This window comes from Cnephaeus nilssonii (assembly GCF_951640355.1).
Source record: "Cnephaeus nilssonii genome assembly, chromosome: 11".
Classification (NCBI taxonomy): Eukaryota; Metazoa; Chordata; class Mammalia; order Chiroptera; family Vespertilionidae; genus Cnephaeus; species Cnephaeus nilssonii.
Genome location: NC_137082.1, coordinates 1,429,514 through 1,456,351, shown reverse-complemented (window position 1 = coordinate 1,456,351; position 26,838 = coordinate 1,429,514). Strand labels below are relative to the sequence as shown.

Here is a 26,838-nt window from a genome sequence, read left to right as displayed (position 1 = left end):
AGGGCTGTGTCCAGGTGGACCCACCTGATGGGGCGAGCGCCGGGCTGGAGGGGCTTGACCCAGAGGTGAGCGGTCCCCGGGGGCGCCCTGGGCCCGGACCTCCTGGACTAGTTGCTCCGAAACCACTGGGGTTTGCTGCGTCAGATGTGCCCTCTGACCACTTGAAGGAGTTTATTGCAGAAGCTGGAGGGAATGGCCTGCAAGGAACACGTGGGTTCCCGCGGCGAGGACAAGCAGGGACCTGGGGAACCAGGGGAGGACCCGCAGGACACGTGCCGTCCACGCGCAAAGTGTGACGTTCTCCCCTCGCTGTCGGCTCCGGGACCCCACCAGCCGGCGAGCGAGCAACCGCAGGGCCGGTGCCAGCAGCACCGACCGGAGCGCCCGTCCTGGTGGTGGTGCTGCCTGTCTCGCTGCCCCACGCACCCCACTCCGTCTCAGAGAGGTGGAGCCCCTCAGCCTCTGCTTCAGAGGGATGAACCCTGCTGGGCACCCAGTTTGATGCCGGTTCCAGAACTTAGGAAGTGTCTGAGGCACCGCCCCGGCGCCGGGACAAGGGCCCCTCTCCCTAGGTGCGTTGCTCCCCAGCCCTCTTGGTGGCGGACAGTCACGCCCTCAACGCCCACTGGGACTGGGGTGCATGGAGACCGAGGGAAGGTCAGGGCTCAGCTAGCCCCACATCCAGCCACGTGGCTCCTAGCTGGAAGCCCATTGGTGAGCAGATGTGCCAAGGGACCCGCACCTGGAGTAGCCCCACCTGCCTAGCATTTGCCCCGGTGGGTATGTCACCCCTAAAGTGGCCATTGCTTCCAGCCCAGTTCCTCCTCCAGCCCCAGCACACACCTGGTCCCACAAACCCCATGTGGGAATTGCCCCCTTCTTGCCCTTTTAACCCAAGCACAGCCAAATCCGCCTGCTACCCCTGCCCCACCACCTCCCACCTCTGAATCCTGTGCACCTCCCCCTTCCCTCCCCCCAAACTCTCAGCCTGACCTTGAAGAGTCTGAAAACCCCCGGCCTCCAGCCTAAGGTCTGGCCCAGGGACCAGAGCAGAAGGTCTTCTCCCAGGAGTTAACCCTGATGCCCTTGGGACTGCACCAGGCCTGGGGCCCAGAAATCCAAGTGAGGTGCTTCCTGCCTCCAGGTGTGCCAGCTGAGGCACCATGAGGCCCTGCCAGCCCTCCAGACCCTGTGGGCATGTGCAACATGCCTGACTCAGTGTGACAACCATATGTGCCTGTGGCAGCCACTGCGGGGAAGGGTCAGCACCTCACAGGCTGACGAACCTGAGATTGACCTGGAGACACCATTCTCAGGTTGGTCAGTCCTGGAGGCACTGCCCAGGGGCAGCTGGCAGAGCCCTCAGCAGGCAGGTTTCTCCTCCTGGACCCGCCCCGAGTGCACCAGAAGCTTCTGAACCAGTATAGGAAGTGGCTCCAGTCTGCATCCTGCCCAACTGTCCCTCCCAGGTTCTGTGCGTATGTCCAGGCTGCAGCCCCATCCTCACGCTCTCCTCTCTCCTCCAGGTGAGAGAGGCCCGGATGCTCAGAAAGGCAGCTCGAAGGCCACCTGGCTCCCAGCCCCCAATTGGACTGTCAGAGGGTATCCGGGGTGGGTTCATCCATCCCTGAGGGCACCACCGAGTCTTCTCCTCAAACTGGACTCTACTGATGTGTCCAGTAGCTGTAATAGGTGCTGTTCCCTGGACAGTTTTGGACCTTGGAACCTGGGAGGCTCCCAGGTGCAAGAGGAATTGCCCCTCCTCCCATTGGCTCCCCATTACCCTCCGCCATGACGGTCTGGAAGGTGACCCACTTCCGCCACTCCTGGGGCCTCTGGCAAGAAATGGGCCCAAGAAGTCTCCTAACCTGTGGCCAGGTCTCCCTGAGCTGCTTCTGATGCGGGGACCCAGCTGGAGGAGACAGGTCCCACAGACCCTCCAGAAGAGGGGGGGGGGCTGTCTCCCCTAGGGTGGGGCTGAGGGGGGGGAGCTGCACCCTCTCCTCCCAGCACACACGTGCATGCGTGTCTGTGGGTGGACTGCTGCTGCTGCACGAGCGTGTCTGGTGGTGTCGGCACGTGCACGTGTGCTTGTTTTCTGGGAGCTGGTCAGCCCCCTGCTGGACTCTGGGGGGCCCACCCAGGAATGACCTACCCCTGTCCGGCTATCTCTAACTGTGCACCCCAGTCCTCATCTGGGAAACCTGGCTCGACAGAATGGCATCTTCCCTGCCTCGTGGCCCTGTCGCACCTCCGGAGGGGCTAGCCTGCTGCAGCCCCCAGGCCCCCAGCACACAGCACACGAATGAGGGAGACACGGGAGAGGAAGACTCACCAGGATCGGGAGAAGCCCTCCGGCCGACCTTTGGGCCCCAGGTCGTTCCTCTGTCCCTGGACCCTGGCCACCCCTTCCGCCTTTATCTGCCCACCCTTGGCCTGGCCCCCACCCAGTGACTTCCTGTCTCCGCCCCATGACAAGCTTTTCCATTACATGGCCTTTGTGGGGGGTGGTGAGACTAAAGACACTGGGGGACAGGAAAGAGGCCGAAGCCAGGGCGGAGGGGGCGGGTGAGGGCGCTGGAGCCTGACAGCTCACCTAGAGCAGCCCAGACATCAGGGACGTGCGCCCTCACCCAGGCAGGCCCGCCCCAGGCCGGCTGAGGAGCCAGGAGCAGCGAAGGCAAGCTGCACATAGTGGAGGACGGCTGACCCGCTGAGGCCCTGGCCCGCTCCTGCACCTGGGGCTCTGGCTAGTAGCTGGGACCGGCTCATCACTCCCCCTGCAGCTGCCCGCACACCGGCTCCCGCTGGGCCTCCTGCCTAGTACACACACGTGGGGGTGGGGCGGGTGCCTGCAGAGGCTGCCTGCGAGCCCCAGGGCCCTAGGTCCAGGCCGGGTGGCTCCTCCAGGAGAGCCAGGGCCCCGGCTCTGCCCTCTCCTACATCTGGCCCTGAGCCTGAGGCGAGGACGGCCTGTCCTGCTGGGGAGAAGGCCGGCCTGGCCAGGGCGCCACGGAGGGCAGTCCCCAGACGCCCCCTCTCCGTGGCTGCCTTGCAGTTTGGGGACAAGCAGCCGGCAGCTGGCAGCTCGGGGCCAGGCCCAAGCCCAGGCCCAGGCAGAACAGCATTCCCAGGCGCCAGCTTATTGGTCAGAATTTCAGTTTTTCTAAAAATGTATTTATTTTTGAAAGGTATAGATAAGGTATGATGGTACGGTTGTTGAACTAGAATGAGTCAGTCTGTACTCGGTAAGCAGGGCCAGGAGGCAGGTGGTCGGGTGGGGACGCAGATGGAAGAGGCTGGCGGCTGGCTAACCCGTGGAGGCCACTTCCTCCTCGTCGCTGCCTTCAGGGACGGCGTCAGTCCCAAAGTAGCGGTCACCGAAGTTCCCTAGAGAAAGCAGCAGACCCTTGTTGGGGGGGCCTCGGGCGCCGGCGGCCCCCACGCCCCGCTGGCTGGCCTGGCAGCCTCACCGATGCCCGGGATGATGCGGAACAGGTCATTGACACGCTTGTCCACGGCCGTGGTGATGATTCTCACGCGTGGAAATGCGTAGGCCACCGAGTGGACACCCATCTCCGCCATGAGCAGCGACAGCAGGAAGATCTTGTCTTCGGGCACGTCGTGGTCCTGCGCCAGAAGGGACAGGATGGGGAAGCCCAGCCGCCCGCAGCCGCCCGCAGCCGCCGGGTCCACTCACCAGGAGCACGCGCACAGCCATCATGGCCGCGGCGCCCGTGGACACGGTGCAGTCCATGAGGATCACGTGGTCGTCGCTGATGTCCTTGGGCAGCCGCAGGTAGTGGAGCTGGGGGAAGCCGGAGCATCAGAGGACCGCGACCCAGGCCCCGCCTGAGCCCCGCCCGCACGCAGGCCCCGCACCTCCGGCTCCCCGGTGAGCTGGTTGGTCTGGATGAGGATCGTGCCGATGCGCACGTCCTTGCACACCGCCCGCAGCGCCGGCTCCATGGTCTCCCCGGCCCGCAAGATGGACACGCCAGTGATCTGAGGAGGACGCTGAGCTGGACCCGCCTCACAGGCCGCCCGGCCCAGCCCAGGCCGCGCCCCGGCCCGCCCACACCGCACCTGCTTCCCGGCGTAGCACTTGCCGGCATAGTCCTGCCCCTGCGGGGTCTGCACGACGCAGTCCTGCGGCACAGAGGTTGGGGGCGCTGGTGAGCACGAGGGGCCCCACCCCCACCCCCCACCCGGCCCCACCCCCCACGCGGCCCGCGCACCTGGAAGGGCAGGAAGGACAGCGCATGCTCAATGAGCAGCCGCATCAGCCTCTTGGAGTAGAAGATGAACTCGTCCCGGCTGGTCTCCTTGTCCCTGTGGGCCTGGGCTTCAGCAAGAGGCGCCCCGCCCGCCCCGCCCGCCCCGCCGAGGCCTCACCTGATGATGGTGTGCATGCCCCGCACCTGAGGCGTGCTCTTGAGGACACTCAGCGTCCGCGGCAGCGGGTGGCACTGGTGCGCCGAGGCCAGCGCGGCCCTGGGGACACAGACGGACTGAGCGCCTCCCCCACGGCCATCCTCCCACTCCAGACTCTGGGCTGAGGCGGCGGGGGGCCGGTTCCCTGCGGTTCATCTGGAGGGAGGGCCCTGGCCGGCGATAGCCCCGCCCTCTCAAGGCCAAGGCCAAGGTTAAAGGGCAGTGGAAGGCAGAGCCGCTGACCGTTAGGTAGGAAGCCAGCTGCAGTGGGGCCTCCCTCCCCCGAAGCAGGGACCAGGCAGTGGGCGGGGCCTCAGCCTGCAAGGAGCCCCCACGGACACCTCTCCCTCAGGCGGGTGGGGAACCTCTGCCCGCCCAGGGCCTCCTTCTGGGCCACACAAAATTATCAACTTCAACATCAGCCTGCGTTTGGTCACACATGCAGTTAACTCACCCCGAGGGCCTTGGCAGGGCCGGGCCCCATGGTTTCGAGGGCCAGATACAGGCAGCTGTTCCCACCCCTGCTCTAAGGGAACAGCTGAGCTTTGGGGCAGCCCTGACCCTTCCCCCGGGGATGGGAGGCCCCTCAGGAGAGGGGGACAAAGTTGGCTGAAGCTCCCCCTGCTGCCACATGCCTGGAGGGAGCCAGGGAGCAGGAGCAGGGGACCGGGAAGGGTCAGGGGTAGCCAGAGGAGGGGAAGGGCAGGAGGGGAGGGGAGAGGAGGGGCAGGAGGGGAGGGGAGGTGGGCAGGAGGGGAGGGGAGGGGAGGTGGGCAGGAGGGGAGGGGAGGGGAGGGGAGGGGAGGGGAGGGGAGGTGAGGTGGGCAGGAGGGGAGGGGAGGGGAGGGGAGGTGGGCAGGAGAGGAGGGGAGGGGAGGTGGGCAGGAGGGGAGGGGAGGGGAGGGGAGGGGAGGTGGGCAGGAGGGGAGGGGAGGGGAGGGGAGGGGAGGGGAGGGGAGGTGGGCAGGAGGGGAGGGGAGGGGAGGTGGGCAGGAGGGGAGGGGAGGGGAGGTGAGGTGGGCAGGAGGGGAGGGGAGGGGAGGGGAGGTGGGCAGGAGAGGAGGGGAGGGGAGGTGGGCAGGAGGGGAGGGGAGGGGAGGGGAGGGGAGGTGGGCAGGAGGGGAGGGGAAGGGAGGGGAGGGGAGGGGAGGGGAGGGGAGGGGAGGGGAGGGGCAGGCAGGCGTAGCCCCAGCACAACCCCAGGCACCACACCAGGCACCACACCAGGCACTGCACTCGTCCTCACATATCCCAGCGCAGCTTCCTCTGCTTGCCAGGTGAGGAGGCGCAGAGCGTGTCGGGGAGGGAAGGGCAGGCAACCCCAGGTTATCAGAGAGGAGGAAGAGAACAGAGAAAAGCCCACTCAGCAGGGAGCGCGGGCCCGGCCGCCGGTGGCCCGGGAGGAGCAGAGGTGGGCGGCCAGGACAGACGCAGGAAGCCCTGGGGGAGGTGGCCCAGGGTGTCTCGCCGCCCGCCCACGAGCAGCACCTCCTGGCTGCGGAGGGGGGGCGCCAGCTGCTGGCCGCGGCCTCCTCGGCTGACCAGAGAAGGGGAACTGTCGCTGGCTGGGCGGAGTGTTTTCTCCGACCTGAACCCGGAAACTGTTTTCTCAGAGCAGAGGCTTCAGCGGACCTGGCCCAGGAGACCGCGGGGCCGGGCCTGGTGAGCCCGGGACCACGCCGTGGCAGCAGCTGGCGGCTCCAGCACAGTGGCGCTTAGGGGCTCTGAGCATGAACTGGGGGCTCCCCCGCCAGGTGGCTCAGCCCAGGACTTGCTGGCCGCCCGGCCTTCCAGAGCTCCTCCTGGCTCTGTCTGCGCACTGGCCCCGGGGGGCGGGGGCCAGAGGGCTGGGCACCACCACCCGGGCGGTCCAGCCCTTCTGATCAGGCAAATGTGCACCCCAGCCCTCTGGCTGCTGAGGGTCGTGCCTGTGGCTAGACAAGTCCCTAAACCTCCCTGTGCCTCAGTTTCCTCATCTGCCCCAAAGGAAAGGCAGAAGCAGTGTGGGGCCACCACACCCCCTTCGGTGCCCGGACCAGGGCCGCCGAGGGCGGGCGCAGCAGCGAGGACAGCCCGGGTCCTGGCGCCGTGGGTGCCGGGCAGGCCTGTCGGTGCGGACAGGTGCGGGATACCTTACCTGACACTGAGCTCGCGCTGCGGCAGTGACAGGAGACAAGGGAACAGTGCGTCAATGGCGGCAGCACACTCACCTCCCAGTCACCGGACAGCCTGTTGCTGCCGTGTGCCCCGCCCCCGCCCCCGCCCCCCAGGAACGGACATGCCACATGGGAGGACAGTCCCAGTCACAAGAGGGGCCAGCTCCTTAGAGCCTCTGACCTGGGCGGGCAGAGCCTCAGGCCTCAGCCCAGAACATGTGACCTTTGGTCGGGGTCGCGCTCAGGGTGCTCAGGACGTGGGACTTGCGCCAAAACCCAAGTCCCTCCGAAGGGTGGGAGGGACAGGAGCTCAGGCTGGGAGCGCCGGGCGCACCTGAGCCCCGCTTTCCCAGGGAGCCTCGCTGTGTCCACAGCACACAGGACTGACCGGGCAGGACAGCAGGAGCATGTGGGGGCCGCTGGACCAGGGCTATGGGTGGTGGTGGCAGGGGCCCGGGGGGTGGGACACAGGCCTGGCCAGCTGGCTTACCTCCTCCAGCTGGCTGTGCACGTGCTGGACAATCAAGTCAATGGCCACCGTGTTCCCGCTCCCTGGGGTGGGAAGGACAGGAGGGTGAACCAGCGGGCGGGTGACGGGCGGCGCGTCCCTTCCCCGCAGCCTGCTCACCTCGGGGCACCACGATGTCGGCCAGGCGCATGGTGGGCTGGATGTACTGGTCGAAGGCTGGCTTGACGAACTTGTTGTACTGCTTGATGACACCCGCGATGTCGCGGCCACGCTCACTGATGTCCCGGCGAAGCCGTCGCACAAGGCGGATGTCAGAGTCCGTATCCACAAAGATCTTCATGTCCAGGAGCTGGAGGGGAGCAAGCCAGTGCTGGGGAAGCTAGCACGCAGAAGCCGTGAGGCCGTGTGACCGTGACCTGGCTCCTGCCCAGCCCGAGAGCAAGCCAGGCCCCGCGGCACATGGAGGTCTGGAGGGCAGGGGTGCTGTCAGCCAGGTTTGGTCCAAGGGCACGGGTTCGACGCTCCTCTAGGCAGCCTCCCTCACCGACGCTCTCACACTGGAGACTGGGGCTCGGTGAGTCTGGGGTCTGTCCCCACACTCAGCACACAGCAGGGAACCCCTGAAGGAGCCATGGGGGGTGCGAGGGGTCGCGGGATCCTGGGGCCTGAGCCTCAGGACTCCCACAGGAAGCGCACAGCGGCTGTGGGCACAGCCTCTGCAGGGCCAGGACGGAATGGCCGGCTGTCCATGCCCCAGGTCAGGAGCACCCTGCGCAGCCCCACAGACAGCAGGGGCGACTCCCTCCCAGACACCAGCATGCACCTGAGCCATGCCCACCCCCCCCAACGTCACAGCGATCTTGGCACCCGCAGGGACCCCAGAGGACAGCAGAGAGAACACGGACAGGAACGCGGTGTGCCGGTGGGGACAGAAAGGAAACCAAGGTACCAGCCCAGAGCTTGTGCCGACCCAGGAAGTGTGGCCCCCGGTCTGCCACCACGGGCGTGGTCACATTCTCTGTGGGTGGCAGACCTGCCCTGTCTGCTCAAACCCACATCCTGGACCGCCTCCTGGGAGAGGGCGCGCTCCTCACTGACACCCAGGGACCACATATTGGATAGGACAGGTGACCCTGTGCCACGGACAGGTGAGTGACAGGCCTGCCCAGAGGAGGCCTTTACGGCGAGTCTTGTGGGAGGGCGTCCTGGCAGGAGGATGGCCTGGAGCCCGCCCGCACCTCCAACAGTGTCTTGTCAGCAAAGGCCATGATGCCCTCGAAGATAATGACGTTGGCACCGTAGAGCGTCTTCTGCAAAGGGAAGGAGCCTGTGCTGGCGCCTGTGCCCGCCCGTGTGCCCAGTCCCCTCCCAGCCCAGCGGCTGGGCCTACCCAGTCTTTCTTGCGGCTGTGGGTGGTGAAGTCGTAGACGGGGACCTTGACGCTCTTGCCCTGCTTCAGCTTCTGGAGGGTGGACACGATGAGGTCGAAGTCGAAGGCGTCCGGGTGGTCGAAGTTGTAGTTGTGGAGGGCAGCCTGCTCCTGCTGCTGCCGGGTGAGCACCTGAGGGAGCAGGCGTGCGCTCAGCGCGGGCGGCAGGCCTAACCCCCCGCAAGCGGCCACCGCCGGCACCTCACCTTGTAGAAGGAGTCCATGGACAGCAGCACCACCCAGGGCACGTCCAGGGCCTCGATGATCATCCTGGCCACAGTGGTCTTCCCAGAGGCGCTGCCCCCGCCCAGGCCTGCGGGGAGCGGAGGAGGTGGCGGGGCCCGGAGAGCCCTTCCCACCAAGTCACCGCCCCGGAAGCCCGCCCTCTGCCGCTGGAGAGCGCCCTGGCACCTGATGGCGGGTCCTGCCCACCCACCCGGCGGGGGACAAGGAGGTGGCAGCCGACTCACCGATGGCAAAGGCCTCCTTGGACTGTGTGCCGTGCTCGTTGTACCAGGGCGGCCGCCCCGCTGTGTAAATGGTGCGTTTGCTGGTGCGCAACAGGGGCGGCTCGGACTTGCACTGGCTGGTGGTGCGCTTCCGCGGCGAGCGCCCAGTGCCCACGGGCGGGAGGAGCCTGTCCAAGGCCTCGGCATTGCTGCTGCGGGAAGGAGAACAGCTCGTCGGCCGGCCCACCGCCACGCCCGCCGCCACATCAGGCCCAGCGTGGCCGTCTCTATGACGTCCTCCCCGTGCGGGCACGCGGGCATGGCTGAGATGGCACACAAAACCCACCTGCCACCCACCCACAGTCACTGTTCACACAAGTTCAGAGGGACAGCAAACCGCAACGAAAATGCAGGGGGAGTGCCATCCATGCCAAGGACCGTGACGTGGATGGACGTAGGAGGGAGACTGTGAGCTGGGAGACCCTTGGGGAGGCCACTGACTCTCGCCCTCCAGCGCCCTGCAAACTGCAGGGAGGAGGGCGGAGGCCCCACAGCCCGCAGGTGGCAGCTCAGTCTGGGAAAGGCAGGCAGCACCTGTGCCCAGCTAGCCCCATGCTGCACTGCTCACGGAGGGGACATCCTCCCCGCCTGGCTCCAGTGTGGTGACTGGCCTGAGGGAGGCTTCTGGGGAGGCCCGGGTGGCTGACACCTGCTCAGGAAAGGCCTGAGGCGGATGGGGACACGGGAGGTGTCCTGGACGTGGATTGGGCGAGAAGTAAACGAAGATGTTGATGTGAAATCAGCACGTGGACTGCCAGCCTGCTTGCCCTTCGGTCTGCGCATGTGCGTGGGACGTGTATGCGCACAATGAGCTAGAAGCAGTGCCACGGTTGCCGTGGGCACCAAGATTTGGAACAGGGATTTCTGCCCTTTGTTATCAAAAACCAGACCAAGTCCTGGTCTGGGTTGCAGCTCAGTCCTGTCACCGCTACAACCCGCAGTGCCAGTGTCCTGTGCACGTGCTGGGGACAGCAGAAGAGCTGAGCTGCGGCCCCACGACAGGCACACCACAGCCCCGAGGGCAGAGAGCGATGTCCGCACCGGAAGGGGCAGGCAAGCCCGCAGCGCTGACAGGAGACACATGGCCCCATGGGGCGGGGGGGGGGGGGGGGCGGGGGGGCGGGGCAGCTTCCCACAGCGGGCCTTCCTCGTGCGGTGCTCGGCGGCGCCTCCACGGGGACAGCCATTACCTTCGGGCTCCGTTCAGAACCCGGTGCTAATGATCGCCATGGGGTTGGGCGCCAAGATGACCCAGTGGCAAGGCAGGCGTGGGGGCAGGCCACAGCACCACCATGGACCGTGAACGCCTGGGGGACTCAAGACTGGCACGGACCAGCCGCCCCGGAGACAGACGGTGTCCCCAGGCCCTGGTCACCCTGGAAATGGCAGACGGAGCCATCCAGGCAACAAGGAAGCCCCTCCCCTCTGTGCTTTCCACTCAGGGAGGAAACCCCGAGAAATTATGGTTTGCAAAGGGCGCACCGTGCTGAGGACGGCCTTGCAGAACGGACCCGACAGCGGAGGGCAGGGCTGGCACCGCTCCCGTCCCCCTGCTTCTCGCCCAGACTGGTGGCCTCCGGAGGGAGCCTTCAGGTCCCTGCTGTGCCTGCTCCGCATCCTACTGAGGTCATGCTGACCACCGGCAAGGACGACTTCCGAGGCTGACAGCCTGGCAGACACCTCCGCGGGCCAGGGGAAAGCGGGCCAGGGAGGACGGCCGGAACCCGCCCGCCTCAGCGGGCCAGGGGCCCGCAGCCAAGCCCGGCCCCGGGCCTTCTCCAAGCCGGCTCTCTGGGAGCCAGGGACAAAGCCTCTTGTGCCTCAGAGCGAGCCCTCGCACAGCGGCCGTCTGCTTTCCATACGGCAAACTCGCACAGACCTCGTTCCCCTGTTCCAGCGGACACGGCACGCTGACGACGACGATGGGCGATTCAGCGACAGGACCGGGGGACAGACGGCCTGCAGGGAGCAGCCCGTGCCTGCGGGCAGTGGCCCTCCCGCCCCCACACCTGCCCGGCTCCTGCTCCCTGACGTGCAGCGCCCCCGACAGGAACCGACCGAGATGCAGGGGAGGCGGGGCTCTTCGCCAGCTGCGGCCCAGCGGCCTGCCACTCACCTGCCTTCTGCTCCCAGGGCCCAGCACCCTGAGATCCTGATGCCAGGGTAAGCTGGGGGGCTGCTCATGGCTGGACACAGGTGATCCGAGGTGTCTGCAGGGGCACCCCACACTACCTTAGGTCCACAGCAGCCCCCTAGGACAACTCAGGAACCACGTGACTGCCCCTCCATGGGTGGGTGGGCAGCCGGTATGAGGCCAGACCCCCGGCTGCAGAGGCTGCCCACTGGGAGGCAGGGAGCCCGCGCTGGGAGGCCCCTCAGGCCCCTGTGCGAAGGAACGGCTCTCACCACCGGCCCGGAGCCGAGGTCACAGGCATAAGAGGATCACCCAGCTGGGGCTGCGCACCCGCCTGGTATTAATAGCACTGACCCTGCTGGAGAACAGGCCAGCCTCGGTGTGAACTGCCCTGGGCACAGGCTGGCACACTGCTGGCCCAGGGCGTGGTGAGGACCACCCTGCACCCCTGAAACACCCCGAAAAGAGCTTCAGAGCCCGGCCTGCCTGCACTGCAGGGCCAAGCGCCCCAGCGCGACAGGGGCAGGGGAGCTAGGTCTTGGCCAAGCTGAGGTGAATGCCGCTGCGGAGCTGGGCCTCCCACCGTCCCCAAGGTGCCTCCTAGAGGCATAAACAAACCTGAAACTCTACCCTCCCGAGCATCTGAGAATAACTGCCTGCTCCGCCCTCCACAGCGAGGCTCCCGCATGTCCCCCAAGGCCACCGTGCTGGGCGTGGGGGGGACACAGCCAGGCCCCGGTTCAGAAAGGGGAGTCGCTGAAGGAGCACAGGGGCTGCCCCACAAGCCCTGCCTCCCCCCTCCCGTCAGGTCACTGCCTGTCGCTGGCTCTCCTCGTTGGTGTTAATCCTCACTCAAGGACTTTCCCCTTCATTTTCAGAGAGAATGGAAGGATGGGAGAAGGAGGGGGGAGAGAGAGAGAAGGCGAGAGAGGGAAACATCAATGTGAGAGAGACACATCTATCGGTTGCCTCCCTCACACGATCGAACGGGGGCTGGGACGGAACCAGCAAAGGCGGTACATGCCCTAGATCGGGAATGGAACCTGAGACCCTTCGGTCTGCGGGCTGACGCCCCAACCACTGAGCCAAACCGGCCCGGGCCAGCTTTCCTCCTGACTCAGCTCCCAACATCCGTACGGCTGCCAGAACCGCACCAGAGAAAATTCCAGATCGGGTCAAACATCTGGAAGGGGCCTCTCCTGCCTGCCTAGGTACCGTGGGCGTGTGCACACCCACCAGAGGCACCTGGAGGCGGGACTGCCTGTCCGGCTTTGTCCACAGGAGCTTCCTTCCTGACCCTGGGCTTGGGCAGGTGAGGGGCTGGCCCACACTCAGGGAGGCTGGACAGGACTGCAGAGTTGGGGCAGGCGCCCAAGGCTTCCACTCCTGCCTGACACCCCATCCCGGTTGAGGGAAGTTTGCCGGGAGGGTGAGTAAAATGAGGCAAGGGGTAGGGGAGAGAGAGGGGCTGGTTCACCAGGGCCGGTCAGGGACAGAGGGTTCAGGGTGTCTTTCTCAGGGCAGGTGCAGGAATGGGGCTGCATCCCCACCACCCTGGAACCCCTGGCAGGACCCCTCCTTCCCAATGCTCTGGGCCAGCCTCCCTGCAGCCCCAACCTGGACCAAACCAGGACGCAGCCTGAGGAGCGCAGGTCCCGCCACAGGTGCCCATCTGTCCGCCAGCACGTCCAGGGTTAAGGGAGTTCGCGGTCCCTGTCCTCATGGGCTGACCCTCCACGGGCACAGGAAACAATGGCAAGATAGACAGGCCACAGGCGTGGCCACAGGTGGGAGGAGAAGATGGGACAGTGGCAGGGAGAGGCTCAGGGACCCCGGACTCCGGCAGAGCCAACTCTGGGCCCTCCAGGGAGGTGCAGGGACTGCAGGGGAGCCTAGGCCTCAGCGTCAGGGAAGGGCGGTGAGCAGCGCCAGGGCAGACCCATGGTCTCCGGAGAGAGCCCTGCCGTCCAGTCACTGCCCTCCGGTCCTGGGACCGTCCTCTGCGCACAGGGCGGCCCGGGCAGGAGCTGCCACCACCCTGTCCTCAGGGAGAGCTTTTCTCAGGAAGGTGCCTGGCCCTGCCTCCTCTGAGCTTGGGCCAAATCAGACTCTTTGGAACCAGAACCAGCAGGTGTCACCGACAGGTCCTATTAGAGCCGTCACCCGGTACCCAGCTCTTAGTCGCTGCTCACTGGGAGGGTGTGAGCCCAGGGCACGTGCTGTCAGGGCCCACGCAGCCTCTTCCTGCCGACACCCCGGCAGGAGCTGCCAGGGCAGGGCGCCGGGCCTAATTCCTCTCCCTGCAGCACCCAGGCTGCCCTGGAGGGCTCCCTCCCCTGACGGCCCATCGAGCCCAGGAGCCCAGGCTGGGCCCTCCGCGGAGCCTTCCCGGGGCCCAGCTCAGACCAGCAGGGAGGCCAGCCTTCGGCCGGGGCGCGGCCCAGCACTGCTCTGCACCGCCCCCTGGTGGCCGGCCCCGAGGCGCCGAGCAGGAGCCAGTTTCCTCTCGGCCACTTCCGCCTCACAGCCAGCCAGGCCCCGCCCACTCCACCCACGACGTCGCCTCGCGAACCCCTACAGAAGCCTGGAGGGTGTCCCCCACAGGCGGGGCGGCAGAGGACCAGGCCTGCTCCACCCGACCCCCAGGATCCTGAGCGCTGGGCTCTCGGGGGGCGGGGGCGGGGGCGGGGGCGGGCCCCAGAAGAACGGACCGCCGCGGGGTCGGGCAGGCACACGCGGCAGCCCGGGTGCCCGAGGCCCGTCCCCGCGGGAGAGAAACCCGTTGGCCTCGAGGAGCAGAACGCGCTCCATCCGCCCAGCCTCCGCCGGAGCGCCCAGCTGCGGGCTCAGCCCGCGCCCGGGGGGCCTCCCACCGCGGCCGGGGACCGAGCGCGTGGGTGCGGTGCGGCGCGGAGACAGGCCGCCTCGCCCCAGCCCGCGGCCGCCCCTCCCACAGCGGACGGGAGGGACGTGCGCGACCCCGGCCGCACTCGGCCGCCACGCCTACCGGTCCTCGCTCTTCGCCGCCGTCCGGTCCGTTCCGTCTCCGGCCGCGGGGGGCGGCGGGGACGAGCGGGGAGCGTCGGCGGAGGCCGGAGGCGCCGCCATGGAGCTCCAGGCCTCAGCGCTGACGAATGGGCGGGGAGGGCCGCTCGAGCCGCAGTTCGGAGCCTGCCGGCGCGGCCCGCGGACTACAAATCCCACAAGGCTACGCGGCTGGGCAGCCCCCACCCCGCCCCCCAGAGGGGGCATCGTCAGCCCGGGGAAGGACCCTACCCCGCGTGTTGCCACAAATTCAGCCGCACACACCCCTGGAAAACAATCAATAAACATTTATTTGATACAGCCATTTTTAATACATACAGTTGATGGCCCGCCCGTGCCACTCAGGGCCTGGGGGCGGGGACGAGGACCGGGACAGTCACGAGGTGAGCAGGGCCCGAGCTCGCCGTCAAAACAGCTTGCAAATAAACACTTTGTAGATAGAATATATATGTTTATATATGGTTACAAGGGATAGCTGGGACCTCTCTTTCAAAATGCACTTATGTACGGAGAACTGGCATTAAAAAAACTAAACCAAGAAACCCGAAGTACAGGATGTGTGGCTGCCAGGCGGGAGGAACTGGCCGGCCCCCTTGAACCTCAGTTCCAGGACTAGCCTCCTGAGGCAGGCAGAGCGAGGACACACGGGGACCGCCCTGCCTCCCGCAGGTCAGGGTGCACCGTCCTTTCCCTTCTGAACTAGAGGAACGGGGCGGGGGGGGGGGGGGGGGGGGCAGGCTACGTCTGAGGGCCACCCGTCACATCAGGAGACACCCTCATCCATCTGCCTTTGCACAAGCAAATAAAGTGCATCCTATTTTTGTGTGAAGTGTCAGCCCTTTCCTGTTCTCAGGGCAAGGGGGTGGGCAGGGCCAGAGGTAGATCTTCAGAAAGGGACCCGGCATTATGCCCTGGGCTGGGTCTCGGGCATAGTCCATGCCTACTACACCCCGGAGTCTGCCACTCGGGACCCTCGCACCGAAGGTGTAGCCAAGGCCAGGTTACCTGGCTGTGTCCCTGCCAGAGTGGAGGTGGGCAGGTCCTGCTGAGCCACCCAGGGCTCGGCCCCTGCGAGAGGCCTCTGCCTCCAGCTTGCCACTGCACTCACCAACCAGAGCTAGGGGAGTAGGGAGGCGGGTCCAACCCACCAGCCACTTGGGCAGCAGCCCCACACCCACTGTAAAGACGAAGACGGGGTAAAGTGCTAAACTTCAAGTTCTCCAAGACCCCACCTCTTCCCACACATCTAGGCGGAGTCCCACTCCAGGGACCATCTGTGGACTTTGGAGGGTGACCTGGAAACACCCCAGCAAAACCAGCCCCCCACACCCCAAGGGCCAAGTACCTGAGAGGCTGGGGCAGGCGGCTGTCCCCAGGAGAGGTGCTGAGGTCCAGCCTCCTCCAGCCGTTGGTGACAGGGGCGGAGAAAGTGTACGGGGCTCCCGTCAGCGCCTGCTTCCCGCTGCTCCCCTCCCGAGGCCGCCCCTGCAGTGGCTGCCTGACCCACCTCCACCGCTCTGCACCACAGACACCCAGGGCACAGGAAGGAAAGCCTCCCGTCCCAGGCCCCGCCCCTGCGCCCACCTTGACTGACGCTGGGCCACTCCCCTGTGCCATATGTGTGAGTAGGAAGGATCCACATCTCTACACCCGCTCCCTACACCACCAGGCCAGGGCTGCCCAGGAACAGAGCCTCTGGACAGAGAAGCCAGAGACAGGCAGCACAGTGACCTGTCCCCTACTGCAGGGTGAGGAGCGCCCAGTCCAGCTTGGAGCCCCTCCTCGCCAAGGCTGGGTGAGGATGGCAGCTTGGGGCAGAAGGTGCCCAGTCAGTACTGCCTCCCTGAGCAGGGGAGGGACCCAGGGACCCTAGCCCAGCCCCCAGCTCCACCATTGGCACCAGGAGATCCTTAGCACCAAAATGTCAGATTGTTGTAAGTTTTTGTATAAAAAACAGAATAAAAAAGGGTTGTTACTTGTCACAGCCACAAGACTGGCATCCACTACACATCCAGGAGAAACAAGCACACAGGAAAATATCAAAATTCACATCGTCCAGGATCGGCAAGGCCGAGCCCTCAGCCCACCCCACCCCCCTGTGGAAAACAGCCTCCATCCAAACCCAGTGCCACTGAGTGTCCTCCTCCCCGAGGCAATGCCACAGCTGGAAGGCGGGGCCCAGGGAGGAGGCCAGAGGTGTCCACCCACTCCTCCAGGTGCCCTGGACTCCAGCCTGAACGCCAACCTGCAGGCCTAGCTGTCCTCAAGGCCCCAAAGGGAGCCAAGACAGCCCAGAGCTCCCATCAACCCACTGTGACCTTGGCCAAGCCCCCTCCCTGGCCTTCAGCTCTCCCATCAAAAGACCACACAACCAGAGACAAAGGGGCAGGTACAAAAAGGGTAGGGTGTTCCCACGGGAACCTGGCCACAGGCCAAACCAGACCAGCAGACAGAAGGCTGCTTCCTGCAGTGGTCACTCCACAGAGCTGGGCTGTTCCCTGCCCCACCTGCCCACGGCCCAGGGCCCAGACTGGCCGCTCCCTAACCTATCAGGCTATCCAGCCAGGCCCGCAGTGAGGGCAAAGCTGGAGCGTGCTCCTCGTGGCCCCAGCTCCTGCAGCCCTGCAAGCGGAAAACCAGAGGCCCTCCCTTGCCCCGAGCAGGGAGTACTGCTGGGATGGCAGAGAGCCCATGGGCGGGCCACTTTCTCCCCACCAGAACGGACACAAGCCAGTGTGGGGGGGGCCCAGCACAGCAGGGGTCACACAGGCAGGGAGGGTGGGCCTGGAGAGGTAGAGACAGAAGCGGAGGAACCAGAGGCGGGAAGGGGGAAGGGGACGGACCTTCAGGCCAGCACGGCAGCGGTCAGACTCAGGGTCTGTCCAGGGAGGTAGCTGGGGGTGCTGGGGTTCCAGTGTTGGGTAGAGAGGCGAGGCTGCTGAGGTACCCTCATCAGCCCAGAACCAGGGACCCCCGAGCCTTGGGCCTGAGGAAGCAGGTGGGGCACGCAGCTCACGTGCCCGGGGCCAAAAGGCATCTGGCCACTCTGCACCACCCCCGTGGCACCGAGGCCCAGGCCGCAGACCCTCCCTCTACCCCTCCGGGCTCTGCCAGGCCCGTGAATGTCCCTCCAGGCGATTGCACTTCTGTGACTGCCCCTGGCCCTTCTCAGGGAGCCCAGCCCGGGTGTGCCTGCAGCAGCCTGCCAGGGAAGGGCCGCCTTCACGGAGAAGAGCAGGGCTGTGCCCCACTGGACGGAGGAGGAGGCAGGGGTGGGGCTGGGGAACTGGCGGGCAGGGCATCCCAGAGCTAGCTACCCCACCCTGGACAGAGGAGGGCTCGGCCAGCATGGGGCCAGGCCCTGCCAACCACCATGCTCACTTCTCGGGTGACTTGCTGGCTCCCACCTTCCGGCCAGTGGAGCCCCGGGCCCCCTTGTCTCTGCCTCCTGGGGGCCAGTCCTCCTGGCGGGGGTGCATCTTGGGCGCAGGCTCCTCAGGGAGCTGCTCCTTGGGCCTGCGGCCCCGCTTCTTCCCGCCTGCCAGACTCTTCTCCTCCTTCCTGGGTACCAGCGATTCCTGGCTCCTGTGTTTGGGAGGCGAGTCTGCCGAAGTGCGGAACCAGTTCTGGGGGGAGAGAAACAGCCGTGGAGGCCCCGGGACGGAGGGCCCTCAGGAAGCTGAAGCCACTTGGACGAGAAGCACGAGAGGCGCCGGTCTTCCACGTTGGCCTCTCACTCAAACATCACCGCCCACCCCCACCCCGGCCCCTCACACAGGCTGTGCCACCCACCTCTGCGTGGGCCTTGAGGATGTGGTACTTGACGCCACTCTCAGAGCTGAACTCCTTCGGACACAGCAGACAGCGGTACTTCCCCACCAGGTGGTCTCCCTGCAAGACACGGCAGCCCGGCCCCAGGGGTTGGCCCAGGACTTCCCCCACCTGCAGCTACGGGAAGGTGGCCCCGGCTTATCTAGGCAGGTCAGCATGCCCCTTGGCACCCACGGGCTCCTCCCGTGGGCGGAACAACTTGGGACTGACTGACTTCTGTCTGTAGCTGGGGGGTGGCAAAGGGTCCTGGGCTGAGGTGGTCACGGAGCACCAGCTAGTCCTGGGCTCATGGAGGAGGCTGCCCAAAAGGCCAGCCCGCATGTTCCACGTGTGGGGCCCCGGGGGCACCGCTGAGCACCTGTGCACAGGGTGGACAGCCTGGGACTCACCTTGCTGCAGCTGGCGAGGTGGGCCTTGAGGCCGGACACACTGGAGTAGATGGCTTCACAGCACTGGGCAGGAGACAGTCATGGGGAGGACCTCCCGGCAGCGCCCCCACACAACTCATAGCTCCTACCCCATGGAGACTTGTGGGCAGGCTGGGCCTCGGGGGCTGAGGTCGAGGCCTCTCTGCCAACAGGGTTCTGTCTGAGCACCCTGCAGAGGCCCAGGGACCACAGGTAGGCTGGCCACTTGGAAGGCTGTCACCCAGGGCCATACCTGGGCTCTCTGTCCCTAAGTCCCAGCGTCCCCGTGCCCACCCACCAGCCTGCCCCAGCTCACGTCATTGGGACAGTTGACGTGGCCTTTCTCCTTGACTTCGTTCTTCCACGTCTCTAGCAGCTGGGGGTTGAGCGTGGGGAGGCCTGGCCGAGTGTAGTTGAGCTGTGAAAACAGGCAGGCCCCGGGTGAGCCCGCAGCTGGGCCCGAGCTGACAGCGACACTCCCACCGCTCTGAAGAGGCCCTCAGCTGTACCCTCCACAAGGAGATCCGGGCCTTCGAGGTCAACGCTGGCCCAGGTCACAGGGGCAGGGCCATCACAGGGAACCCCACGTGGAGGCACATCCTGCTCAGAGCCCAGGCGCTCACCCGAGCCGTCTCAGGCACCAGGTCATCTTTCATCCGCCTCTTGGTCCAGTCTCGGGCCAGTTCGTCCTCTGCAATCTCCTGCAGGTGGAACACGGCCACCTGGGCCGACGTGCGGCGGATGCGGCCGCTGGGGGTCCGCTCGACACCCAACAGGTCCTCGGCCTCAGGGGGCTTGTCCTGGGGCTCCTCGGGGGGCTGCAAGGTGAGGAGGCCAAGGTGAATGACGGGAGCCACATGGCCTGCAGGTGCGGGGAGCCAGGCACGTGCTGTGGGCAGGGGCGCATGAACAAGTGGGGGGCACACATGCTCAGTGCCTGAAGGACAGGACTGGCCACTCACCGGGGCCGTGTGCTCCGAGCGCACGTGGTAGTCGTGGCCGGCCTTGGAGCGGTAGGTCTTGCCGCAGTGGGCACAGGGGAAGGAGGGACTGTCTACCTCGCAGGGCGGCTTCCCACAGCGTTGCTGGTGGTACTGGTAGCCCATGAGGCTGGAAAAGGCGGCTCCACAGCCCTGGGGGTCACAGGTCAGTAAGAGGCCAGCAAGGGGCTGTGCCTCGCCCCACCCTGTCCCACCTGTTGTCCCACTGACCTCCTGGGGGCAGCGCAGCCTCCCCATCTGCTTCAGCACCTTGCGCAGTCGCTCGCGCTCCTCCTGCTCACTCCCCTCGGAGGCCTCTGTGTCAGAGGGCTGGGGGGCAGGCCCAGCCTCAGTGCCCCATCCCCACTGGGCCCCTGCCCCGAGCTGGAGCCACAGATGTCCATGGGCAGGCAGTGTGGGAGTGAAAGGGGAGTGGGCAGGGCTGGCAGGGTGGGTGAGATGAAGGGCAGGTCTGTGGTCAGTGTCAGTGGGCAGGCTGGATGGCAGCTGGGCCCTGTGGCGTACCTTGGCGCTGTGCTCAGCCATGGTGTGGTAGTTGAGACCGGCCTTGGACTTGAACTGCTTCCGGCAGTGCTGGCACTTGAGGGCATCCTGCAGCTGCAGACAGGTGACCCATGAGAAGCTGCTCTGGGCGCCTCCCCACAGAAGCCCCTGGGGCAGCCTTACCTTCTGACACACCTCCATGTGCTTCTTGAGCCCCACGAGGGTCTTCCGGGTGACCATGCTGCACGTGGGGCAGACGGCCTCCCCCCGTTCATGAATGGCCCGCTGCCACTGCTCCTCGGGGCCACCTGCGGGGCAGAGCCAGGGCCTCAGGGGCTGTCTTGGGCTCCCAGATGCCCTGAACGCCAAGCACACAGCCCAGGGTCCACACTCAGCCCCCCTCTGTGTGGTCCAGTAACCACCTCTCAGTCAAGACCCAGCCTGTGCCCCACCACACAGTGGCCCCCACCTTGGGTTGAGTGGGCTGCGGGGGCCGGCACCTCCTTGCTGACAGTGTTGGCAGGGGCCGGCACCTTCTTTCGGACATCCTCGGGGCCAGGCCCCTCCTGCTTCTTGGCACGGTAGCCTCGGGACTTGTCTTCCGCCTTGGCCAGGCCTGTGTGCACATGTGGGTGGCGCAGGTGTGGGCCGAGGGCCTGAGCACACCTGTGCAGGAGCCCCGTCCCACAGGTGCCTGGCTGACTGGGGCCTCACCTTTGAGTCCAAAGGTTCCTGAGATGGATGGCTGCTCCCCTGTAAACTTCTTGGGTGTTTTCTGCTTCCTTCCTGACTCAGGGGAGAGAAAAGAGGGCCAAGATCTGGTCAAATAACCATCGGGCGGCTGGCCGCTGCCCATCCTGGCTGTTGCCGCACCCCTCGCCCCGTCTTACTGTGCTTCATGCGCTCAGCTCCCTCTTCAGGCAGGGACACAGGGCCTGTGGCCCTTGGCACCTCCTTGCCCCCCAAGGGCCTGCTGCCCAGAGAAAGGGGGCCACTGCTGGGGTCTGTGCTGGGCTGGAAGGCTGAGCCCTGGCCTGTGGTGGCTGGGCCACACTCCCCGCTCTCTGACCGCGCCTGCTTGGGTGGGAGGGGGCAGGCGTCCAGGCCTTCCGCAGCCCTGCAGGAAGGGAGGTACGGAGCAGGAGGCAGGGGGGTAAGGGGCGCGCTGAGGGCCGTTATCCCAGGCTGCAGCCAGTGAGCACCCACCCCTGACCTGGAAGGCACCCCCATACCTTTTCTTTCCACTGGCCCTCGCCGTGGCCCGAGTTTTGTTCTCAGACTTGGTCAGCAGCACCATTTTGCAGGACGGTGTGTGTCTGCTGATGGCCAGGGGCCTGCTGACTGTCAGCAGCTTACTGACCACAATGGGCCTGCTGACTGTCACAGGCTTTGAGACTGGCACAGGTTTTGTAACCGTTACAAGTTTTGTCATCGGCACCGGCTTGTTTGTGGTCACTGGTTTGGTGACTGGCACAGGTTTGGTGACTGGCACTGGCTTGCTGACTGGCACTGCCTTGGTGACGGGCATAGACTTGGTGACTGGTATGGGCTTGGTGACCGGCACAGCCTTGGTGACTGGCACAGGTCTAGTGACCGGCACAGCCTTGGTGATCGGCACGGGCCTGCTGACGGTCACTGGTTTGGTGACTGGCACAGGCCTGCTGACCGTCACTGGTTTGGTGACCGGCACAGGCCTGCTGATTGTCACTGGTTTGGTGACTGGCACAGGCCTGCTGATTGTCACTGGTTTGGTGACCGGCACAGGCCTGCTGACCGTCACTGGCTTGCTGATCCCAATGGGTTTGCTGACACCCACGGGCTTGCCAATAGTGACAGGCTTGCTCACTCCAATGGGCTTGCTGACCCCAACGGGCCGACTGATGGTGACTGGCCGGCTGACCGGCCCAGGCTTGGGGGCAGACAGGGGTCGGTCCATGTGGTTCCAAATCCGGTGCTTCTCCAGCTGGGTCTTGGAGGTGAAGGCGGCCTCACAGAAGGGGCAGGGAAAGGTCCGCCTTTCTGAGATGGCGCCCTGGGTGGAGAGGGCAGGCGTGGGGTGGGCTGCCCAGGCCTCTGTGCAGACACACCCAAGCCAACAGCTGGGCAGGGTGGGTTCGGGCCTCCTCTTCCCCAGCCCACAGCCCCTTACCCCTTGGCACCGCTGGTAATGGTACTTGAGCCCGTAGATGCTGGGAAACTCCAGCCAGCACCCTGAGTTGGGACACTTCACCCGTGAATGCACCTTGAATTCATCTTTCCACTGGTTCATCAGGGAGAGCTGGCGTGGGAAAGGCCAGGCTGCTGACCCTCAGCCACCCCGGCCTTTGCCGACCCGAGCCCCAGACTCAGCACCTGCCCTGGCCTGCAGGGCAGGCAGACTGCAGGAGCCCTTCGACCTTGGGACCGCAGCAAGATCCAGGCCACCCTGAGCAGTGAGGGTGCTCGCGAGGGGCCCACGAACATGGTCCACGGGGCCCCAGGCCACACCACGAATCCCTAGGCACAGAGTGGCCGGCCCACTGATGTGGGCTGAGGGCGTGGTGCTGGACATGTGGGTGGCAAGCAAAGGCAGGGCAATGGCCTTAACAGGCAGACCCCAGCATGAGCCCCACCCAGCCCTCAGGGAGCTCACGGGAATGTCTCGGAGGGCCTGGTTCTCAGCTTTCGGACGCCCCTTTTTCTTCCCTTCTGTCCTGTCGCTGGCTGGACTTCCCGGGTCAAAGCAGAGTGGGGCCTGGCTAGGCATTGTCTGCCCACCCCGGGACACCGGCAACCCTGCAGCACACGGCACATCAAGGCTTGGAGCTGTGCTCCCTGGAATCTTACCTGCTCTCCAGGAGGCTGGGAGGCCTGGGGGAAGCCTCACTCCCCTCCCTGATGAGGCATGGGGTGGGGGTGGAAGGCTGTGGTCAGCCTAGGACAAGAATCCAGGGCCCCTGGCTGCCCCCACCCTGGGAAGGCTCTCAGGAGCCCAGGCAGCTACCTGGACCCAGGAGCTGGATATTCAGGAGGTGGCCCACACTCAGCACTGCTGCTTGTGACAGCCTGGAGTTGACCTCAGCCTGACCCCTCTTACCCAGCTTTGGATCATGCCGCACAGGAAGCCGGGCCTCATTCTGGCTGCCATCCTTCCCAGACCCACTCTTGCTGGACCCCAGGAGCCGGCGGCCGCCTCCAACACAGAAAGGATCAGTCATTGCTGCAGAGCAAGTGGACAGACCTGTGAGGTCCCTCAGGGCCGGCTCTCAGGACTTGAAATGGCTGTCCTTGCACCCCCCCCCCCCCCCCCGCCCCACAAACAGACCTGCTCATTGGCTGCAGAAAAGGGAGCCAGCCTGCCTGTGCTCTTGGTCACAGGGAAAGCAGGTGATGGGGGGCTTCTAGTTTAGGGGAGTGACTGCCCAGCTGAGCTCTCCCTAGGAGACCCCATCAGCTCGGAAGGATCTAACCCCTCCTGAGACCCTCACCAGGTCCAATGGGCTCCATGAGTCCTGGACACAGCCCCGAGGTGCCGAGAGCCACGCACCTCAGGCCCAGCGCGGGGTAGGTGGCCCCAGGAGAGGCAGGTGCTCGGGCAGCAGGCTAACAGCATTCCTTCTGGGGCCAATTACGATGCCACATGGCTGTTGGCACACAGGCTGTGTTGGCCGGGCACCCTGGGACACCTTCCTTTCAGCCCCACCCAGGCCCAAGGCAATGCCACCCTACCCAGGCAGGCGCCCCTGGATCCTTCTCCCCAGGACACGATGGAAGATGGCCAATGCGGGCACTGAGGGCCCCTAACCACTCTCCAACTACGTGTGTCCCTTTCCAGAGGCAGGACCAAGGAAGGAGGACCCTGCGGCACCGGGTCCTGGTCCCTGTGCTAGTGGATCCTTCCTACGGGATCCGCTTCTGTTTGCTCCTGCTGGGGCCCTCCACCCCGATGGACACCTCACGCAGGCTGGGCTCCTCGGCCAACCTCCACCTGGCCGACCTCCTCACCTCCACCCGCTGGAACCTCTCAGTCCCCATCTACAGGGCCACCAGCACCACTCAGAGACTACTGGCCACCAGCCACAGGGAACACCTCGCCACGTGAGCTGGGCCTGCATGGGCATGAGAACTGGAGGGCTCCGAGCTCAGTCCCGCTGGGTCCTCTAATGGGGACACCCAAGGCTGCAGAGGAGGGTGGGTAGGGGCTCTGTGAACAGTGACCCCTCTCCTGGCAGTTCCTCATAACTTAGATCAGAGAGGACGGGAAGGGAATTACAGAAGCTGTCGGTAAGGTTGAGGTCAGAGGTCGGTACAGTCACTGCCATTGCCAAGGAGGTGCCCAGGTCCTGGGCCTGGAGAGAGTCACAGGTCTAGAAAGGTCTGAACAAACTTCTCTGAAAGGCCTCACACTGCAGCTTCCAAAGGAGACCTCCAACATCAGTCACCCCGTCCCATGGTGACCTCAAGTGGCCTTCGGTGCAGATTCCTGCTGGGACCCCCTTTCCAGTCTTTATCCAGTTTGAGGACAATTCAAAGTTGGGGGGCCTGGGGCCAGGGCTGGCCTAGGAGGCAGAGACCCTCCTTCCATCCAGGCCTGCAACTCTCACACAGGAGAAAGGGCGTCCACCCTCCCGGAGGGCCCAGTAGGGACGAGAAGGTGGGACCTTCGCTGGGTTGTGGGGGCACCACGCGCTGACCACAGGCAGCCAGCCGGGCCACGGCAAGGCCCCTCGGCCCTGGACCCCAGCTGCGGCCCCGGCGCGTCTAAGAAGCTGGCCAGGGGATGCACACCTGGCGGCTGACCTCGCGGCACACCTGTCACCTGCGCGGGGTGGGCCCGGCCTGGCCCCGGAAGGGCCGATCGCGGGGCCTGGGGAGGGGGGTAGGCAGTGAACCAAAATGGCGACTTTTTCTAGAGGAGGAGGAGGAGGAGGAGGCAGAGCCGCAGCGCCAGCGCGGGGCGCGGGGCGCGGCGCGGGGCGGGGGTGGGGGTGGCGGGCGCGGCGCGGGGCGGCGGGCGGGGGCTCGGGCGCGGCCCCCCCACCTGCGCTCGGGGTCAGGGTCGGGGGCGCGGCCAGCGCGGGGGCTGCGCGGGGCCTGGGCCGGGCGCTTACCTGCGGCGCCCAGCGGGCCGGAGGCGGGGCGGGGGCCGGGGCCGGGCGGGCGGACCGGGCGCGGGCGCGGGGCCGGCAGCGCGGGCTGCGCGGGCTGCGCACATGCGCGCTCCCGCCCCTCCCACCTTTGACAGCTGGGGGGCGGGACTCTCGCGGTATCCTGCGCGCGCGAGGGCCGCGGCGGAGGGAGGGGGCGGCCGGCCGGCGGGGCTAGGGGGCCTCCGCCGGGCCTCCAGTACCAAGTGGCCAGTTATGCTGCCCATAGGGCGGGAGACGCTTTTTCAGACAGTGGGGTAAACTGAGGCACCCTAGGGGCGCCGGGTACTGCCCGAGCCCAGCGCGCTCGGATGGAAGCCACCGGCCGCCGCTCCGTCCGGCCCTGAGAAGGTGCGGCCGCCGGGTCCTGGGGCCTGAGCTGGCCGTGGCCTGCAGAGCAGAGTCCGGCCTCTCCCATCCAGCCTTGGACACCTCTGCCTGTGGCCACCCTCGGGACCTGGCTCCTGGCGTGAGGCCGCGCTTCGCTGGGTCTACTGACCATTTAGACCAGCCTGTCTGCTTTGGGATGGGGTGTTTCTGGGCAGTGGCCACTGCCTTGCTCCTCTGCGCCCCAGAACGTGGCGCCCTGCAGGGAAGCTGGTGTCAGGTGTGGGGGTGATGGACAGCAACCCCACCAGGACGCGGGAATGAATGCAAGAGGGGCAGGAGTGCTAGTTGGAAAGGAAGTTACAAGGCGCACCTCCTTCCCTGAGGCCCTTCCCACCCACCCGCACACTGACCCACCCATCACCCTGGAGCAGGTTCGGCTGCACTGCGGGGGGCATGGCACAAAAGATGGCACATTTGAGGTCCACTTCTCACAGGGACCCTGGGGATCCGCTTCCTCCAGGCCACGGTCTCCCCATGAGGCAGAGGCAAGGCGGGCCACTCTGAGGAGGGTCAGTCCGTCAGTCCTCAGAGGCCGGTGTGGCCACAGGAGAGAGGAGGTCCTTCCCGCACTGACACAGATTTTGGGAGAGGTCAGCGTGCGTGCCCTGAGGTACATCCAAGGCTGGCAGCTTTCCCCGTGTAAGTCTGCATGTCCTTGTATGTGATGTGTCAGTGTTGCTAGGTGTGTGTCCGAGCGACCATGTATGTCGTTGACCATGTATGTCGGGCAACATCCCCTTTGGACATCAGTGTCAGGGTGTGTCTGTGTCTTGTACTAGGTGAGAAGATACTTGTGTTAGTTTCCAGGTGGCTGGACACGGGGGGGAGTATGTCTGGACCTAGCACACGTATGCTCAGGCTGCAGCATGTCTGGAGGTCAGGTCTCATGCAATGTCATGTGTGTTTCTATAGGTTGGGGTCATTGTGTGTCTGAGATACTGTGTTGGAGAGTGTTGCTCTGGGTCTGGATGCTGGTGTCATTGTGTCTCTGTGTCTGTGTCTGTGTTCAGACTGCAGAGGTTGGTTTATGCCTCTGAGTTACTATTGGTGTCTGGCTGCTGCCTGCATACATGTGTCAAAGCATGTGCTATGACCCGTGTTTCTTATGTCAGGGCACTGCCCTGTGGCAAACTACATGGGAGTCCCCAAAAGATAGCTACATCAAATCTCTGGAACCACGCAGCTGGTGTGGCTCAGTGGTTGTGTCAACCCATGAACCAGGAGGTCATGGTCAGTTCCTGGTCAGGGCACATGCCTGGGTTGCGGCTCAGTCCCCAGCGTGCGGCGTGCAGGAGGCAGCCGATCGATGTCTCTCATCAATATTTCTCTCTATCCCTCTCCTTTTCTCTTTCTCTAAAATCAATAAAAACATCTTTTTAAAAAAATCTCTGGAACCTGTGAGTGGGACCTTCTTTGGAAAGAGT

General features: G+C 65.5%; 2 protein-coding genes across 7 annotated transcripts; both read right to left on the bottom strand.

Moving 5' to 3' along the window:
* Positions 1–3,167: 3,167 nt before the first annotated feature.
* Positions 3,168–14,332, bottom strand: UCKL1 (uridine-cytidine kinase 1 like 1). Of its 3 annotated transcripts, none has more exons than XM_079784107.1 (15): positions 14,139–14,332; positions 8,959–9,146; positions 8,695–8,801; positions 8,450–8,620; positions 8,298–8,369; positions 7,219–7,408; positions 7,081–7,142; positions 6,572–6,588; positions 4,396–4,494; positions 4,239–4,332; positions 4,087–4,149; positions 3,883–4,005; positions 3,701–3,808; positions 3,474–3,630; positions 3,168–3,390 (listed from the first exon to the last, which is right to left on the bottom strand). In XM_079784107.1, the coding sequence occupies exons 1-15, from the start codon at positions 14,237–14,239 to the stop codon at positions 3,311–3,313; spliced, it is 1,632 nt and encodes a 543-aa protein (XP_079640233.1). In that variant the 5' UTR covers positions 14,240–14,332; the 3' UTR covers positions 3,168–3,310. The 3 variants fall into 3 exon arrangements, with proteins under 3 accessions (XP_079640233.1, XP_079640232.1, XP_079640234.1); XM_079784106.1 differs by having other exon boundaries at positions 8,959–9,149; positions 14,139–14,326; XM_079784108.1 differs by lacking the exon at positions 14,139–14,332 and adding an exon at positions 11,114–12,510.
* Positions 14,333–14,443: 111 nt separating this feature from the next.
* ZNF512B (zinc finger protein 512B) lies at positions 14,444–25,076 on the bottom strand. Of its 4 annotated transcripts, XM_079784105.1 has the most exons (17): positions 23,366–24,752; positions 22,975–23,097; positions 22,531–22,673; positions 22,048–22,176; positions 21,131–21,930; positions 20,789–21,015; positions 20,613–20,684; positions 20,368–20,514; positions 20,082–20,206; positions 19,920–20,012; positions 19,626–19,724; positions 19,377–19,547; positions 19,038–19,232; positions 18,731–18,832; positions 18,397–18,459; positions 17,969–18,067; positions 14,444–17,802 (listed from the first exon to the last, which is right to left on the bottom strand). In XM_079784105.1, exons 1-17 carry the CDS (start codon positions 23,382–23,384, stop codon positions 17,554–17,556), a joined length of 2,856 nt encoding a protein of 951 aa, XP_079640231.1. In that variant the 5' UTR covers positions 23,385–24,752; the 3' UTR covers positions 14,444–17,553. The 4 variants fall into 4 exon arrangements, with proteins under 4 accessions (XP_079640231.1, XP_079640229.1, XP_079640228.1 ...); XM_079784103.1 differs by lacking the exon at positions 23,366–24,752 and adding an exon at positions 24,989–25,076 and having other exon boundaries at positions 19,626–20,012; XM_079784102.1 differs by having other exon boundaries at positions 19,626–20,012; positions 23,366–24,753.
* Between the last annotated feature and the right edge of the window lie 1,762 nt (positions 25,077–26,838).